The following is a 17,883-nucleotide window of genomic DNA, read 5'->3' as shown; positions in this document are numbered from 1 at the left end:
CTCCTGCCTCCTGCCTCCTGCCGCCCACATAAAAACGAAGGCAATAAACTGCAAATTTCATGGCTGTAAAATGCTATCTCAATGTTTGTAGAGGGTGGCCTTCTGGGTATATCAGTGAAGATATTCAATTGAAAACAAACATCATATGATGCGTTATATAACGAGTGCAGTAACTGGCGCCCAACGTGGGGCGTTTTAGCACCAGCTTTGTATTAAATGTATTTTAAGACTTCTCCGGTTCAAAAAGTCTTGTTATGTGTTAACTTTATAGGTGTACACATAATTATTAATTATCTAGAAATTAAACAGGATATTTTAAAAGCACCATCAGTGTTAATAGTACAGTATTTCTCACTTGTTTTACGTCTGCCACTGATAAAAGCATTTCCACATATCAGGCCCCTGCGCACCCACACACGCAAACACCACGAGTGATGTACTCCCATTCCACTATAAATATACTCTGGCACACACAAACCGAAAAACACATACATATATGAGCTCGCATATCCAAACACACCCACACAAGGACACGGACACGTAGTTATCCTGACACCGACACGCAGTCAAATGTAAAATGCAAACAGAAATTTCATGATTCTCCTCAGCTGCTGTTGCAACCAACCGCCCCTGTGCCACGCCTCCACTTCCACAGCCCCCTTATGTGCCCTCTCTACTGTTTACTTGCATGCTGTGTATAAATACGAATTTTATGTTATTTACACAAACGTTGCATCCTCACCTGCCGCATATATCTCTCGCATCCACTCTCATTCCGTCTCCCTCTTAATGCACGGGTGTGTGCGTGTGTGTGTGCATCCTGCAAACTTTGTCATTTGCATAACCTTTTTTGGAAACGAGGGCGGAACGGGCGTAAAGCTTTTCTCTTTATTTTAAAGCAATTTAAAATATTTAGTTACAATTACATGTCAACAAATATACTGCACAGAGGCAGCAGGGACAACAGGGACAACAGGGACAGCAAAGGACACGCACGTACGGACAGGACACACTTATTTGTTTGCTCGACAAGGTGGCACTGCAAGGATAACTGAAGTTGGGGCCAGCCATTCAATGGCTCAATTCGAACATTTGCTGCCCTTTGAACCTCGTTGCAGAACGAAAGGCACAAAAGTTTAGCCAATTTTTATGCTGCACAACGATGCGTATGATTAATTTAAGTTTACAGCAGACAAATATTAAGTATGCGACATGGAGGGTCGGGCTTAAATTTTCAGTATGGGCACAGCCAGGCTATCAACCCAATAGACAGAAGTCTAGACAATGACAATGGCGGCGAGTCGAAAGGACCGCTTAAACAAAATTAAAAAGAGTGGGCGGGCATACATTTAGATATCCTTTGGAGATGTGATCGTGAAAATCTAGATTCAAGTCTTTAGATTCGCAGAATTTATGTAGAATGTGAATGGGATGTTGTTAATAAATTAAATTTTAATAGACTTAACTTCTATTATGAAAGGCCCTTCTAACCAAGGAAGTTTCTTTCAAATAAATAATCTTAGTATAAAATTCCATACTTCATAATAAATAAATTGGTTTGCAGGCAAATTAGTATATTTTTAATCAAAAGTAAATGACAAGCGAGTGAGAGATACAAATAGGATTTTCTTTCGCGTTGGCTTCTGGCTATTTGAAGCACTTTAAACATATCTACCTGATGATCACGGCTCATCTCTAAGCCGCAAGGAGTGGCAAGGAAGATTTAATGGAAAAGTTGCAGCTCCGGAATGGAAAAGTCGGCTGTTGTGCTCTGTGGGCCGCAATGCTGGCTGACTGGCGTGGCAAGCAACAAACAACCAAGCCGAACCAAAAACCGAAGCACAAAAGGGGGCAACAAATAAACGCCAAGCGAGCATCGTTGAGCACCTTTAGCCGCCATCACACCATGCCAGCCTCCCAGCAGCCCACCAATCCTGCCATCCTTTCACCGGTGTCCTGTCTGTTGTCTGCCACATAGAACGAAAACGCAATAACGAACTGTAAGGGACTGTAAGGAAATCGAGGAGGAGTAGCAGAGTCGCACGAGTCCTTCATGTTGCATATGCATGCTGTAGACAACTCCTTTGTATATAGTCCCGCATACCCCTCCCCCTACATGCGCAAAAACACTACCATATAGGAGCGAGGTCCTAGGCCCCAACATTTACTCAATACTCGACTGGAGGAGTCGAGGGGAAGGAGCCCAGAGCAAGAGGTGGTGCAGAATCCCGGGTTAAAAGGGATCCTGGACCCTGCGTGTATGTGTGTCCTGCCAAATGGCAGGTAACATTCAACGCAATTTCGCTGCCAACACAAGAAGCTGGCTGAAAGAAAGTGGAAAGCGGCAGCTACATCCGTAGAATGGGAAAGATCCGTCTGCAGCAGCAAGAGAGTTTGTATGGTAGTTTATTGCAGTTTGGTTTCGCTGCTCTTGTAATTGTTATTGCGAAGCTATTGTCTGCTTTAAGGGGGCTAGAAACCAGTTTCCATAAATATAAATGCCTGGCAAAGTGATAGGTTACTGTTAATACATAAAGAAACAGTTTTAAATGTTTCATAAACACCACTTGCTTTGTAACTTTGTAATGTAATCAAAAACATGTAGAACAACCCAAATGGAATACACATTTGCTATGTGCATTTCACAACTGTCAGCATTTTGGCTAACCAACTGTGATTACCCATTTACACAGTATGTTATTTTAATTTATAGCTCAGTAATTTACAATAAACCAATAAACAATAAGCAGCGACACAAAAATGGCTCGAAGGATCAACAAAAACAGCCGCCAGATGGCGTACGACCATCGTAATACAAATGATAATGATAATATAGGAAGCAAAGAGCCAGAATCCAGAAAATATTTCACAATTATTTGCCATATTTGAAACCGCAGTCAAAACAGGAGTTGCGGAGCAGCGGTGGAGCAGGGATAATGACCCACCAAATTGTATATCCCTGGATGATATCCCTGTCATACGCTTTTCCTGTTGCCGTTTTTGCTTTTGATTGTTGTTGTTTTTGTCGCGAATCAACGTTAACAACAGCAACCCGAACAACAACAATAATAATAATAACAAGAACAACAACAACAACAACTGTTGAAAGAGCAGCAACAACACAAGCATCCGCAAACCACAGGAAACCCGACACGGGCGCCAGGACGAAGTCCTTATTATGTGAATTTATATGCCCGAGCAAACCTATATGTAAGTACAGTTGTGCTCACAACAATATATGCCAGTATAAGTTACTTGGTCATACGTTTCAAAAACGTTTTTAATCAACTATAATTGATTAAATCTGCATAAAATAAATTAGGAAATAGTCGAGTGATAATAATATTGCACACCCTTTCATAGTAAAAATTATAGAGCATTAAAAAAGAATACAAATTTATACATTTTTTAAAATTCTCCATAATCAAGGTATTATTTTTCTGCGCACAAGCGTTCGTGTGTGTGAAAAGGGGGGCGTGGTCGTTGCCCCCGCCCTGTGGTCCCTGGCAAAAATGTTATGCAAATTTGCATCATCCGCACACACGTGTGTAAATTGTTGTATGCATTGTTACCTTATAAAAACAGCGTAATTTTTTAAATGGGTTTTATTTACACTCGAACCCACACCCAAAATGTTCACTGCTTTTATCCCAGAGCTCCCTGCAAAAAGTGATTTTCCATACAAATTAACAAATAAAAGCACACGCAAAAAAGGAGCAAACAGCACAGAAACATTCGCAGGACACTCCACTTACTTATACAGGGACATACACATGACACACATGACTGACAAATATACTACATTCACATATATGTGCATATATGTACCTCTTTTGTATATATGGTGTGTGGCATTTTATTTATGCGATGCCTGTGCAAAAGATTCACGAGAAATGTTGAATTTTTAATGCAAATATAAAGCAGAAAATTGTATTTCTCTTACTCGACGATCTATGAGTATCTTAGATACGTTTGTATTTCGAGATAGGAACATTGAAATTTTTAATGGATTTTATGCTGATAAAAATATATCGAAGGTAATTTAAGGTAAGGTATATACATATATGTACATATATTTATATAAAGTTATTTCACAACAAAGATTAGATTATTAAAAATATACAATTAGAAAATAAATTAAAAAATCGTTACAATAAACTTCTTCTTTTTAATATTACTATGCTCTAAAAAATTTCTACATTTGGCGAATGTTTTATATTAAGGAAATATAAATAATAGAAGAGTGCACATGCCCTTGTACATCAAAGAGCATACAATTTATTTAAATGCTCTACTTTTTTTTCATTTTTGGTATAAAGTTGTGCAGCAGATTGCCAATTGGCCAGTGACACACTACACACACAATAACACATTGTAAACACAGATACTCACACGCACAGGCATTTACCGGTATCATTTTTATTTGTTGGTCCTTCACGCCGAGTCCATTCCACGGTCGAGAAACGTTTATTTAAACAAGTGAAATGTAATTATTTTGGAATTTATTATTAAATTAATTTTAATTGTAATAATGTGCATGTTAAAATGGCTCCCTGGCACACAAACAAGCGCACATGCATACATATGTGTGTGCTTTTGTGGTTTTTATTGATTTTAATTTATTTATTTAACCATTTTTTATTCCCTTTTTTTGGGTTTTATTCATTTTGGTTTGTGTCGTTTGGCCGTTTTTTGTGCGGCCATTGTCGGTCGGGTTATTATGAAAATGTACAAGAGTTTTACAGCGTTAATCAATTTCATTTTCACTCTGGCGAGCAGAAAGCGAAGCAAATTAAATGAAATTAAAAATGCATTTTCATACCTTGCCACACAGCTTACTGTTAGGCCCGTGTAAGCCAACAAGTAAACAAAAACCCGACCACAATTTACGCCACATCTAATTGGGAATGGAAAGGAATGGAAACGGCAAGGGGTCGGCATTGCAACAATTTCATTTTATTTGCTTGCATATTTTAATTAACCCAAAAAGCCACACAAAACTCTCAACCATTTTCCGAGCATCGAGCATCGGTAGGGGCGAAAGGGACGTGCCAAATCCTTGCTCAATTGTTATTAGGTGTGATTTGTAAACATAATACATACAGCACACAATACAACTTCAGTGTCCGTGTGTGTGTGTGTGTTTGCGGGCAGTACTTAATGCACATATCCTTTCAAAGGGTTGCATAAGCCTTTTCGAGTGCTACATACGCGTTCGCAGCTTATTAAATAAATAAAAACTTGTTGCTGGCTTAACGAACTTCAGGTATTTAAATGTTATATTCGCTTAAACAGAAAATTACTATTCTATTCCTAAATATTTATTACAGTGTAAGCTTCAAAAACTAAATGCCAATTGTAATGTTAAATGAACGCTTGATTGTTAGAGTATCTTCAATCATTGACAAGCCAGTGCCGATTTCCTTCTGGCCGAGAAATTGCAATGTACGCACAAGCAGCTACAATTTGTTGCCTACTTTCGGGCGCAGCATATCCTTGCAACTCGCTCGCTCGCTCCCACTGCGGCTGCCCCACTTGCCATCTCGCTCGGGGCCTGGAAATGGGGCTCGTTAGGCATGAAACGGACGTGCTTAAAATTTCATAGACGCACACACAGGCACACACTGCCACACACTGCCACACACGTCTGCATATCAAATGAACATGTGTGCGTATCCTTTATGGATTTAATCCGCATGCCTGCGGTCGGCCACAAGATCAACTGTTGGCAGAAGTGTGTCAACAAGGAGGCTCGGCCTCCATGTCCGTTCTTGGGGGCGTGGCAGTGGGCGTGACAGTCGGCAGGTGGGCATGTGAATGCGATGCCTCACAAGTGGGCATAATGGCCCACCACGACCCTCCACCCCTGCACCCCTCACCCCACTTGCCCATCCCCTCTGTTGTGCTAATAATGACGCTTTAAGTGTGTGTGTGAGTGAACTGGTTTTAGGTTGCTTAAATCTGCACTGCAACAAATGATTTGATTGCAAATTTAATTATAAACAATATTTTATATAGTTTTTCATACTTTCTTCATATTTATGAGCCTTATATCACAAGCAAATATTTCCGTAAAAAGCCAAAACACATTTTACATAAATCACTTGTAACTGACAATATACAACACTTAAATGTATATAAAGCAAGTAAGCTTTTTAATTGAACCTCAAAGCTGTGATAATTGAAATGAATAAACTGCAAATTTGTACAATTTGCTCAAATATTATTGCATGAGTTCATGTGTAAGCCAGCACATTTCAAATATTTCATATTACTTGCAAATTATTTTCAAGTGTTGCGCTTGAAATGTTTCAACAGCAAGGATGCTAGCCGCAATCGAAGTGTTTCGGTGCCAGTGAATGATGGAGTTGAGGCTAAGTGTCAGTCAGTTGCACTCGTCAATACTTCGAGCCATGTGTGGGAGAGCCACTCCTTTTGGCCGCCAACCACACATTGTTTTGGCAGGTATCTTCCCACGCCCGAAACCCCTCAGAAAACTGAGCTGAAACGCTTCTGATTAAGCAACAATCAATTTATTTCATTACCCATCAGGTTAAGATGGCAAATTTGTTGATGATCCATGTTGTTTTACATGGGCAGGTGGGAAAATAAAATATTTGCGATTGCAATAAATTGGAGGGAAAGGGAAAATCGATTAACAAAGGCAAAGGACAAGTTTTTAATTGAATTCAAACAGTGTTTGAATGGCTCATTCGCAGGGATTAGGCAATTGAATTAGTTTTTGATTTAAATTTCTTGCATTTCAAGCTTAAAATGAATATTGAAATTGTGTTAAAGCTTTGGCTGCAATTCGATTAATAATCCTTTGCACATTATCCTCAATTGATAATAGAAATTGTGACAATCCATTTTAAGCAGACTTTACTGGCTGACCATCTGAGAAACGCAAACTATTTGGAGCTAATAGTAAATACTGAGTGGCTGAGTTAAGCCAAAGCCCATATTTCTCATTCAAGACGTTAGCTCCATTTAGTTATGCAACAAACGGCATTGAAAATGTATGAATCACTGGCATAAAATTTAGTGGGTATCTGCCATCTAATTCAACAATCAACAAAGCAACGGGATACTCACAAATACCAAGTCATCCGCCCACCCACACACACACATGAGCAGATAAATTCTGGGATTCCCCCTGCCATGCCAGGCAAATACATTTTGTATACGCACTCATTGTGGGTGTGTGAGTGTGTGTGTGGCTGAGTGTGTGTAACGGCAATCATTATTGAGGCAATGATGTGCATTTCATGAATTATACACGGCAAGATGATGCGTTGCGATGTCGAACATCTGCGTGTGTGTATCTGCGTGTTTGTGTGCGTGTGTTTGTGAGCATGTCCATTTCCTGCCCAAGGACTCGTCCTGCGCTATCCGGAACCACCTCCTCCTCCGATCCGTGCATGGTTGGTTGGGCAATGCGCCGAGGTAAGTAATAAACTTATTGGCCCCATGCCTGTCCATTGATTGTCCGTTTGCAATACACAATATGCCCGGGATGTGCCACATGGGGCGGCAAATATCAGGGATGGCCCAGCGTATTGGCCACTCATTTATGGAATAATCTAGTTAAAGTGCTTCTAGTTTGCTTGCTGCATTGCATTACATTGGGAATTGTTGGGAAGTAAATTGTAAGCTAATCTCTTTGCGCTATAAAAATAATTTCTTTCTGAAACCAAATCAAACTATAATTTTGCAAATCAGTTCTAAAACATTACCAGAATAGTTAAGTAGGCAACTGGTATTTAAGGATACTTCCGGATACTTTGTATAGTATAAATGATGAACAAAGGGAATGGAGATACACGAATATAATAAGTAAACAAAATTATTATTATTTTATTGCGCCATAAACTGCTGATTAAAAATATATAGTTTCAAACTTTCTAAGAGGGTTTCTGAAATAGAGTGCGAAAGAACTAACAGAAGTTGCGTTTCTATTGGATGTGTTCGTATCCCTTGGATTCCACTGCGTATTCTACTCCGAAATTTACTCTTTGCCTAAGCCAATTGTGCTTAAAATAAACCCATTAAACCGAAACCTAACTCGGCATTCCATTAAAACTTTGCTGAGTTTGACCATCTCTAGCAGGCGGATTGGCGTAAGGGAATTACGAGGACGGGAAGTGGGAGGCTTTCGAGCCATTCTGAGCCGCCCACTCAAATGTGGCCATATCATGACGAGCTGGCAATGCCAGCGGACGTTTCATCGTTAAATGTGGAACTGTTAAACAGATAATGACCAACCACACCACTCCACACCACTCCACACCGGTGCACGACCCACAAAGGACAGCACCACCCATTCAGAGCCCAATACCAATCCCAAAACCAATACCAAACCCACTGAACTGACCGACCGCAGAACAGCAAGGACTTTCGAGGCGCAGAGCTCAGTGGGCGGCTGGGCATGTGGACGTGAGCTGACCAGGAGGCCATTGTTATGCTCCCCGGCTTTCATAACTGTATCAATGGCGCTGACGATGACGATGATGCTCCTGCTCCTGCTCCTGCTCCTGCTCCACTTGCTCCAGCTGCTGTTCTTCCTGCCAACGATGATAAACCAATGATGATGATGATGATTTTGGGGCTGGTGCTGATGCTGGTGTTGTTATTATTCACCATTTGTTGTTGGCCTGCGGAAACCAGACAACTGTCGTGCTGAAATTCTGATGCATTGAAATATAATTATTGGGAAATGTGCGATTGTCGTTGGATTTCCGTTTACGTGCTCGCCATTTCGGTTTGGGGCTGTCCGATTATGCATGCATACGGATGCTGGAGTGTGGGAACAAGTGTAGGACATGATTGTTTGTCCTTGTAGATACGAGCACAGCTGGGTTCGCAATAATGGGTTGTGGAATATTGGGACTCATATTATGCAATAATCAGTCATTTCTGCTTTCAGCCAAAACTATATTAATGAATTGTGCAGCCCTACTTTATATATACTCACTATTCTCAAAGCAATTTATAAAGTCTTCTTATTTGATGGCAAAAGTGCAACCTACACTGTTTCACTTACATATTTGTATCGATTTGGGCCAAAGGACTTGATGCACACCCACCTGACATTACGCTCATCACACACACACACACACACGCACAACCCACAATCATAATTTATGCAAGCCCCATGACATAACAGTCGCCGGATTATTGCCATGCATTTGTAAACTTATGTATAGTTGCGAATTTCCGTATGCACATTCAATTACCATATTAACCGAAACGACTAATTAACTAAAGTTGTGTATGACTCGCAAGCCTGAATTGAAGCCTTTAATAAAGAGAATAAGAGACTGACTGTCGCTGAAAGGAGATTTTAAGACATAATATTGTATTTATTTATAATCCGCTTTTAAATGAACCCTCCACATAGTTCATTTGAACTTATTGATTTCACCACACACCTTGCGCGCGGAAAACAATCGGTATTCAACATTGTATTCGTTTGGTTTGCGTCTGCGATAAAAGTCACCACTTTTTTGAACTGCGCTTAGATCGTTTTAACTAAATAAATTAAGAAAATGTTTTAATTTAATAAGAAACCAATAAATAATAAACAAATATGTATGTTGCATACATTTTTGCATGTATATATATATATTTGGTGTATGGCTAAAAGATGCGCAAATTTGAGAGAAAGTGCTGTAAAGTGTGCAAACAAAAAGCCCGCCATAATTTAAAAGCATCTTACAAACTTTGGCTAATAGTGAGTTCTTAAATTATTTTCTTTTTGACACGCGATGCTTGTATTTAGGAAAGATGTTTTTAAGTCGTATGTATATCAACTCAGTTAAAACACTTATTTATACATTGCATATTTTATTTGATTATTTTGTTGTGATAAATAAATCTCTGTTTTAAATTTTATTATATGCTTTAAAGTAAATGTACGCCAAACCATCTTTACTTATTTTTGACATCAAAATTCTAGCATGACATCCATTTGAACAAAGTCAAAAATCTCGCTTGCTAAAAATAAATCTGTGCAAGAATTATTTACAGCCATTAGGTGTTGGTCCCAACAGATTCCGATTGGGAATTTCCGAAGGCATACAAATGCTCAGAGAAAAACTCTTGAAATGTATGTAAATGGTAGCCATCTCTCCCTAACCGGTTTGCTTATTCCCAATGTTTTGTGCTTGATAAGGGCAAAAGAACTTGATTGTTCTTCAGTTGTGAAAGTCCTCATTGAATTGCCTTCTCTCACTCGATGACTAATTTTAATCAGAGGAAACGTGAATATTCCCCGTGACATTTATTGCTATGGGCTCATTTGGGCTTTTTCCAAGAACTCGCGTTTTTTAAAACGGTGGCAAAAAGAGCAGCACATCTGTCTACATAGTCTATATATTAGTGCTCTGGGTTATCGCGCTGAGTGGAATGACGTAGAAGCATTAATTGCAAGCCGAATGCATTTTAATGCGAACGAGGAACTTGGCGTGCTGCACTGCGGAAATAATTGACCAACAGAAAGAGAGGGGCATATCACAGTAGAAAGAGAGTAAGCTGTGGGGGAAAAAGAGATAGAGAAGGTTTAGCTTCAAACAGCTCGTTCATACAGTTAGAAAAATAAAAATGTAACCAAATATTTACTTGGTTTTAAAGATTTAAGAATTATATATTATATCACTTTAAGATATAGATGGCATTTTTCTTCTTTTACATGTCTTGTTTGATAATTTGAGTATGATTGGAATTTACATAAATGCTATCAAAATATTCATAAAGATTTTGAAAGTACTTATATGATTATATAATTATAATTAATTTTTAAGCTGCAAAATAAAAAACCCAAAAAAGGTTAATTTAATGAATGAACCACAGTAATTACAGCAAAGCACTTTCCATCTTTCTGTGTACAAACATATGTATGTATACCAACTCCTATTGTGCTCAGAAATCTTCAACAAAAAACTTGTAACTCTGTAGAACGAGAACGTGAATTCCCCAATGGGGAATTGTTTGGGAAAACGTAGCGCTGGCGACCAACCGGCCAAACAAGTGGACCCGAGAGACTATTCGCAATATCAGCGGCCAGTTGTCTGAGAAATAGCGTGCTGAGCAGTCGCAAATCGCGCACGAGTTTTAAACGCAAGCCGAAAAAGAGGAATAAAAAGCAGCAGATTTGCACGAGAAGATCTACAAGATAAAGAGCTACTGCATAAAAATAAACAAAGATATTCTTAAAGCAACTTGGCATTGCATTCCCGATTTATAATTGCCCAAAGCCATATTAATTGCAATTAATTAGTTGTAAAATGAGCAACCTAGAGCAAATTGCACTGGAAATGGATAAAGTGAAACTAGAAGATACAACTTTGGCGAGAAATACGGTGAGTTAATGTTTCATTATCATTAAGCTGGCGAAGGTAAACAAATTCCTATAAACCGGTGTCTCATTTACTCTACGGATATATCGTTAAAATGCCTATTCACTTGTTCAAAAAAATGATATATATATAGTCTCCGTACAGCTTGTTAATTTTTGCGTAAACAAGCGAGAGCTTCACAAACAACAATTTTTCGGGAAAAGTCACTGCTGAAGGGTAAATAGCCTATGACTTAGTCGATTGATAAAACTACATTTTTTTATGAAATAAGATTATTGAACTCGTATTAAATTTCAGAGCAATGAATATTTTCACTTCCTTAAAGTTACTAATTTTAAAAACAAACAATCTGAGCTGGTATAGCGTGATGTTTCATTCATCCAATTTTTTTGGACAAAGATAGGTGTTTTTTTTCTGACTGCAGGGAAAATCATTTTCTGTGACTCATATACTGCAGACTTGAGAAATCATTTGAAATGGCTGTCTTTTCCTAATCACCGAAATTACCCGTCGTACTTTTATTTTGTATTTGTATTATCACTTAAAATAATATTTATTTAAACTTCTTAGTTTAATTATTTAGAAAAATACATACTTTTTCAAAGCCTTTGTGTCAATGAATGTTATCAGTATCATGAACATACATATAGCTACTATATATTCCTACAGATAAAGGCTTCTTACCATATAGTTGCATTGATCAAAACTTCCACATTAATCATGTGCTGTTTGGATAAATGAATTTGCATTTTGAGACAATGGATTCGAAAGCAAAGTTGTTAATATTCCGGAAACTTTTTTTCAATTTTTACAGGAAAATCTGAATAATAACATCGACGGACGGACACGAAATAATCTGCGAGTGACCAGATCAGGTTCGTATGGCAACTTACTCGTTTATATCTGAAAACAACACAAAACTAGAACCGTTTACTCTGCTTGTCTATATGTTAATTGTACTTGTGACTAATGCTGCTTAAAACCGCGATCTTTAAACACTTTGCGTAAACCACAATTATTGTGTAAGTAGCATAAGCAGGTGGTGATCAATTTCAATTGACAGCATTATTACGCCTTTTTTGTAGTTCCCGAAACCGACGATGATGACAACGATGATCGTCCCTTTGTTAAAGACGGCGGTGACAATCCCGGCGTGGATGATGGTCTTTTTACACCAGTTGGAGGCAACGACGGCAATGGTAATGTGAATATCAACGTTCCCAATGGAGGAAGACGACCCAGTTACTCATTTCCGGGATACAATGGACCTGGTTTTGTGACGATCAACGGAGTGGAGACACCCATACCCGATGTGAATGCGTATCAGCACAAGAAAACCCTGGCGCAGGGTATGATGGACTTGGCACTCCTTTCAGCGAATGCAAATCAGTTGCGCTATGTTCTGGAGACGCGTTCCGAGCATCGCTACTTTTATCCCAGTTTGCTTTTCATCTCACTCAGCATTATCTTCCAGGTAAATTCACTTATTAAGTTAATCAAGTTATATTCGTAAAATCAAGTTTAAGTTTTAAATAGTATTTGGAAAGTCAATTGAATTCCTTAGATGCATAGCAACCACTTAGTTTGATTAGTTTACGTTAACCAGACTTCACTGTTTTGATCGATGCCCATATTTTTGATGACACACTCAATTTCTGAATTTCTTTTCCATCTCAGGTGGCTGTGGGCGTGGGCCTGATATTGAATGGCCAGTACAACATCAAGAAAGGGTACGATATCTGCCGGGCGAACAGGATCAACAATTATACAGTCATCGGCATCTTTATAGTCACGGTGGTCAATGTTCTGATATCGGCCTTCACCGTGGCAGAACCAGATGCTGGAGCCAACACCTCGTAGTTTAGTTTTTATTTAAAGTTGATTTCGTAGTATTATGAGCAAATCGCATCGTTAGATAATACTCACATTGTTCAGTCCTTGTTAAAATGCACTCATCGCCTCATTTTTCTATATGCTAAATTAAATTGTGATAAATAAAATCCCACGAGCATTTCTCAGCTTATTCAAATCGCTGAAATGTGGCTTTTCTCACTTTTTAAATTTCATAAACCAATACTTTTATAATTTTATATTATAATATTTACAAATCAGTTATTCAGACATACATTTCATAAGCAATTAAATTTATAATATTAAATCAATAAATCCTTATATCATTTATTATTATCAAATAAAATCCGATACTATTTTTACAATTTAAATGAATTTTTGCCGCCAAACTATCGCTTAGCTGCGATAGTTTACGAAGTAGATTTCACAGCACTGTGTCATACCTTCGATACTTTGGAGCACTGAGCAACAGCTGTTACAAAATAAAGTCGTGCGGAAAATTCAGCATTTTCGGCTAAAAGTCTATTCCAAACATGGCCAAGATCATTAAGGCGGTAGGTTTAACGAACTGGAGTGTAACAGCAAGCAGCGGAAACTGCGCAGGGAAATGGCCAAGTTGTACCCGCTCGAGTTTCCTGGCGCTGTTATTGTGGCCAATTGTTATTGTTATGTCATCGCTACCTTCTGCAGTCCACAGGTTTGACCGGCCTGGCCGTGTCCACCAATCCCCACCACACGCTGTGCGCTCTCTACGGCAAGATCCTTCGGGCGGTTTCCAAGATGCCACAGGATGCCAGCTACCGCAAGTACACGGAGCAACTGGTCAAGCAGCGCGCCAATTCCGTGGCCCAAGTAAGATTACTTCGGCAACTTGGCTTATTTTGGCTGCCCAAGTGGAGTGTTCCTCCATATGCACCACCTCTCAAAACCAGGAAGCCAAGACAGATCCCTGCAATTGTTATTTGGTGTTGAGATTGTTGTCTTCTTGTTCATCCTGCAACTTTTAGTAGAAGTTATTCTCACAAACTTATTTTGATTTAACGAAGTTGAGATCGTTTTGTATAAAAACGTTTCTTACGTGTATCATAAGATATTATTTACAACTTTATCTTGGTTATTCCGAATTTCTAACATATGTACAAAGCCTTACACCAAGAAACAATTGACAGCTTTTGAATTCCCAATCTAATTTTTGATCATTTTTGCGCAGCACAAGGACATCACTGCGCTGGAGAAGGCCGTCGGCTGCGGTCAAGTGGAGGAGCTGATTGTCCAGGCCGAGAACGAGCTGATCCTGGCCCGCAAAATGCTCGGCTGGAAGCCGTGGGAGAAGTTGGTCCAAGCCGCGCCCGCCAAGCAGTGGGACTGGCCACCAGCCCAGATCATGGAGCCCAAGGTTTAGACCGCCTCAAGATTCACACTTAGTACTAATTAATCTACAGCAAATCGAAATGAGAAGAGAGCAATAAATCCGCTGATAAGCAGCTCGACTTATCAGCTATAAAATTATGAAGCTTTGAAATCTCGTCTGTGAGAGTGTTCCAACTTTTGATTTTACGCTTCGTGTTCAATATATTGGAAGTTTAGGTAGATAAAACTAGGATAAACATGTGTTTAATCAACCCATCCTAGACTTTGCAAGGATTACTTCTATAAAACAGCATAAAACGAGTGAGATAATAACTAAAGCTGGAACATCGCCACAAGTTCAGCTCTCAGTTAAAGCATATTCCAGTCATCGCTCCACCGACGTTTGCGATCTCAGTTCGTTTTCAACATGCGTGCGCTTCAGTACCTCCTGCTACTGCTCGTCATCTCCGTCGGTTTGGCGGCATCGGTGCCGCGCCAGCGTCGTCAGATCGATCTCACGGTTTCGGCGGAGCACGACGACAAAGACGACGAGACGGAACTGGCCCTGGAGGCCATCGCCGGTCTGTGGAGCAGTGCAGACAGCAGGACGAAGATCGATGGGTCCGCCCGCCTGGTGCATCGCACACAGGGAACGCAATCGGGTACGGGCAGCACCAGATACCAGGCAAAACTGCATTTGCACCATGACTATAAGACCAATGCGTATCCCTCGTAATCCAAGGTTCCCAGCAGGACTTTCGCGTGGGAGTGCGCATTACATTCGACAAATAGAGCGCGGAGTTCCAGACATCGGCAGTCGGGGGCAAAATCGAGTGATTGCGTGAGGAAACGGCCATTGTATAGTGAATCCCACTGACGATAGATAACATTTTGACCTTCGCAGGCTTGGCTTTGTAGAAAATATATAGAACCTTCGTGAAAATACAATATACCCGCATACTGTTCGCTTTATTGATTCCACTTTAATCGCCTTCTCCGGTTTTCTCGACCGTGAAGCGGCGCAACAACTTTCAGCTTAAGATTACAACTAGAACAACGAATTTGCACAACAGTGAGGTGGACAGGAGGAGAATAATAAATACAAGCCATTTCTTAAGTATAAATGCCATTAGTCAACGTTGGTTTTCAGGGTGGGTGCCTCAGGAATCGGGGTCACGGAAAGTAATCTATGGTGTACATTTAATGGAAACTTTGGGTCAAGTTCGCTGCGCTAACTGGTTCACGTTTGGCGGTGTTTCTTGCAATTGTTTACTAATATTCTGCTGCTGAGAAAGTATTTCACTTCTCCATTAGCTTATTAAAACGATTGATTTAAAATATAAGCAAGTTTGTCCTAGAATTCAAAAATAGTCTGTTTCTACATACAACTAAAATGTTGATATTGCTCTTATATACGTGATGATTATTGGTTAAGAGTATTATTTTCTGTTTCATTTAAGAAGACGAATATTCTCATTTCATTTATGAAGACGAATATTCTCTATTTCATTTAAGAAGACGAATATTCTCTTTTTTATTTAAGAAGACGAATATTCTCTATTTCATTTAAGAAGACTAATATTCTCTATTTCATTTAAGAAGACGATATTCTCTATTTCATTTAAGAAGACGAAGAATGTGAAGTTTGCTATTCTGTATCTTCTGAGTATCTTATAGCCTAATCTTTACAATAAATATAAAGAGTACCTGGTTTTCCTATAGGTTTGCAGCTTATCCACAACGACCTGCAGTTTCCAATGACCAGCATTCCATAAGTTACTTTCCCTGACGACGATCAGTCACAAACCACCCGTATTGAGGTTAATATCATTGCACCAGCATACGCAAGATGCTTGGCCTTACTTCAGGCTAACTGATACTCCCTGCTTCTCCTGCTCCTTGAGCTCCTGGACGACAAAGTTGCGGAACTCCTCGTAGGCCACATCGATGTCCACGTTGTTGATGATCTTGTGAAAGTTGCCCGGCGTCAGGCCATAGTCGAGTTCCACCTGGGCGGCATTGAGCCGCTTGGCCAGCGACTCCTCCGTTTCGGAGCCACGCTGGCGTAGTCGCCGTTCCAGCTCCTTGATGCTCGGCGGATTGTTGAAGATCAGTATGGGATGGAGATCCGTGCGACGTATCTGCTCCACACCCTTCTGTTCGATGTCCAGTATGCAGACTCGCCCCTGCGCCTGTATCTCCCTAACCGCCGCCTTGCTCGTGCCATACAGATTGCCCGTAAACTCGGCCGTCTCGATGAACTCGTCGCCGGCGATGGCTGCCTCCATTTCCGGCCGTTCCACAAAGTAGTAGTGCACCCCGTGCTCCTCGCCCTCGCGTGGCTTCCGCGTGGTGTGCGATATGCTGAAGCCAAAGGTGTTGGGGAATTCGGCGAACAGCCTTTTTAGCAGTGTACTTTTCCCGGAGCCCGAGGGTCCGCATAAGACGAGGGGGCGTGGTCCGGGGGCGCTCATCTTGTTCTTGCTTCTTGTTAAGGACGCCGCACTGCTGCTAACGCTGCTGCTGCTGCTGAGCGCCCGATTTACAATGAACAGAAAGCTTATCATCGCGTGGCCTTTTATTCGTACAGAACAGCACCAACAACACAAATGGGTCCCAAAAAAAAACTGGTTTTGTTCTTTTTCTATTCGGCTTTAGCTAAATTAAGAGAAGTGTGTGGGTGTGTGTGTGTGCGCCAGCGATGGCCGAAACTCGACTAATATCGATAGGCCGTGAGGTGCGATAGTTGCGAATATGGTCGCCCCTAGTTTCAAAATTTGCATGAATATGTTAATTTTAAATTAAATTAAATGCAACGAGTAAACAAATTTGAAAACTAAAGAAAGTCTCATTTAACATTTACAAATTTTAGTTAATTTAATCTTTAAAAGAAACTACTAAATGAAATGTTTGTTGAAATTGTTGGAAAATAAAACTATTTAAAAATCAAGCTTCCCAATGAAACAGCAGTCGCTTTTGGTTTAAAAACTGTTATATTCTTATACTGTTTTACATTTAGCATAGAATTTCAAACACACATACACACTGAAACTGATGCCGACTGAATTACAATGCATTTGTAGTTAATTTTATTTTACTTTTTATTTGTATTTAGCTTACAATAATTGTGAATTTCTCGTTTGCTTGTTTCCGTTGAATTCTTTTCTCATTATTCTCATTTTCTTACGTTTCTGTAATTTCATATTTTTTGATCACATTTTGATTTCGCATGCCCAAAGTGAATTTGGTTTGTGTTCCGAATGATTCGCCTGAATGTAAACCTACTTTACTGCCGTCCGATAAATCAAATATATATATAATATAT

The 17,883-nt window shown here is 39.7% G+C and overlaps 4 protein-coding genes across 5 annotated transcripts; 3 read left to right on the top strand and 1 right to left on the bottom strand.

Annotated features, from left to right (window-relative positions):
- The first annotated feature begins 10,979 nt into the window (after window positions 1-10,979).
- Window positions 10,980-13,395, top strand: LOC6543549 (ninjurin-1). Of its 2 annotated transcripts, none has more exons than XM_026977717.1 (4): window positions 10,980-11,360; window positions 12,172-12,232; window positions 12,491-12,831; window positions 13,035-13,395. In XM_026977717.1, exons 1-4 carry the CDS (start codon window positions 11,286-11,288, stop codon window positions 13,215-13,217), a joined length of 660 nt encoding a protein of 219 aa, XP_026833518.1. In that variant the 5' UTR covers window positions 10,980-11,285; the 3' UTR covers window positions 13,218-13,395. The 2 variants fall into 2 exon arrangements, with proteins under 2 accessions (XP_026833518.1, XP_001972302.1); XM_001972266.2 differs by having other exon boundaries at window positions 12,443-12,831.
- Window positions 13,396-13,628: 233 nt separating this feature from the next.
- Window positions 13,629-14,721, top strand: LOC6543548 (NADH dehydrogenase [ubiquinone] 1 alpha subcomplex subunit 5). Its single transcript, XM_001972265.3, has 3 exons — window positions 13,629-13,762; window positions 13,899-14,060; window positions 14,419-14,721. Exons 1-3 carry the CDS (start codon window positions 13,742-13,744, stop codon window positions 14,608-14,610), a joined length of 375 nt encoding a protein of 124 aa, XP_001972301.1. The 5' UTR covers window positions 13,629-13,741; the 3' UTR covers window positions 14,611-14,721.
- A 220-nt stretch (window positions 14,722-14,941) lies between these two features.
- LOC6543547 lies at window positions 14,942-15,523 on the top strand. Its single transcript, XM_026977188.1, has one exon. It carries the CDS (start codon window positions 14,986-14,988, stop codon window positions 15,292-15,294), a length of 309 nt encoding a protein of 102 aa, XP_026832989.1. The 5' UTR covers window positions 14,942-14,985; the 3' UTR covers window positions 15,295-15,523.
- LOC6543546 (guanylate kinase) lies at window positions 15,502-17,295 on the bottom strand. The gene has a single exon (XM_001972263.3). It carries the CDS (start codon window positions 17,123-17,125, stop codon window positions 16,418-16,420), a length of 708 nt encoding a protein of 235 aa, XP_001972299.1. The 5' UTR covers window positions 17,126-17,295; the 3' UTR covers window positions 15,502-16,417.
- Between the last annotated feature and the right edge of the window lie 588 nt (window positions 17,296-17,883).

The sequence above is a fragment of the Drosophila erecta genome, unplaced genomic scaffold (assembly GCF_003286155.1).
Source record: "Drosophila erecta strain 14021-0224.00,06,07 unplaced genomic scaffold, DereRS2 tig00000021-arrow-pilon, whole genome shotgun sequence".
NCBI lineage: Eukaryota > Metazoa > Arthropoda > Insecta > Diptera > Drosophilidae > Drosophila > Drosophila erecta.
This window is presented reverse-complemented; position numbering and strand designations above follow the sequence as displayed.

What these genes read in the sequence shown, in the direction of transcription:
- LOC6543547 (XM_026977188.1), top strand. Translation starts at nt 14,986, where the DNA reads ATGCGTGCGCTTCAGTACCTCCTGCTACTGCTCGTCATCTCCGTCGGT.
- LOC6543546 (XM_001972263.3), bottom strand. Translation starts at nt 17,125, where the DNA reads ATGATAAGCTTTCTGTTCATTGTAAATCGGGCGCTCAGCAGCAGCAGC.
- LOC6543548 (XM_001972265.3), top strand. Translation starts at nt 13,742, where the DNA reads ATGGCCAAGATCATTAAGGCG. An exon ending in TGGCCAAGATCATTAAGGCG is followed by an intron (nt 13,763 to 13,898) that starts GTAGGTTTAACG and finishes TACCTTCTGCAG; the next exon opens with TCCACAGGTTTGACCGGCCT. An exon ending in GCGCCAATTCCGTGGCCCAA is followed by an intron (nt 14,061 to 14,418) that starts GTAAGATTACTT and finishes ATTTTTGCGCAG; the next exon opens with CACAAGGACATCACTGCGCT.
- LOC6543549 (XM_001972266.2), top strand. Translation starts at nt 11,286, where the DNA reads ATGAGCAACCTAGAGCAAATTGCACTGGAAATGGATAAAGTGAAACTA. An exon ending in CAACTTTGGCGAGAAATACG is followed by an intron (nt 11,361 to 12,171) that starts GTGAGTTAATGT and finishes CAATTTTTACAG; the next exon opens with GAAAATCTGAATAATAACAT. An exon ending in TCTGCGAGTGACCAGATCAG is followed by an intron (nt 12,233 to 12,442) that starts GTTCGTATGGCA and finishes CCTTTTTTGTAG; the next exon opens with TTCCCGAAACCGACGATGAT.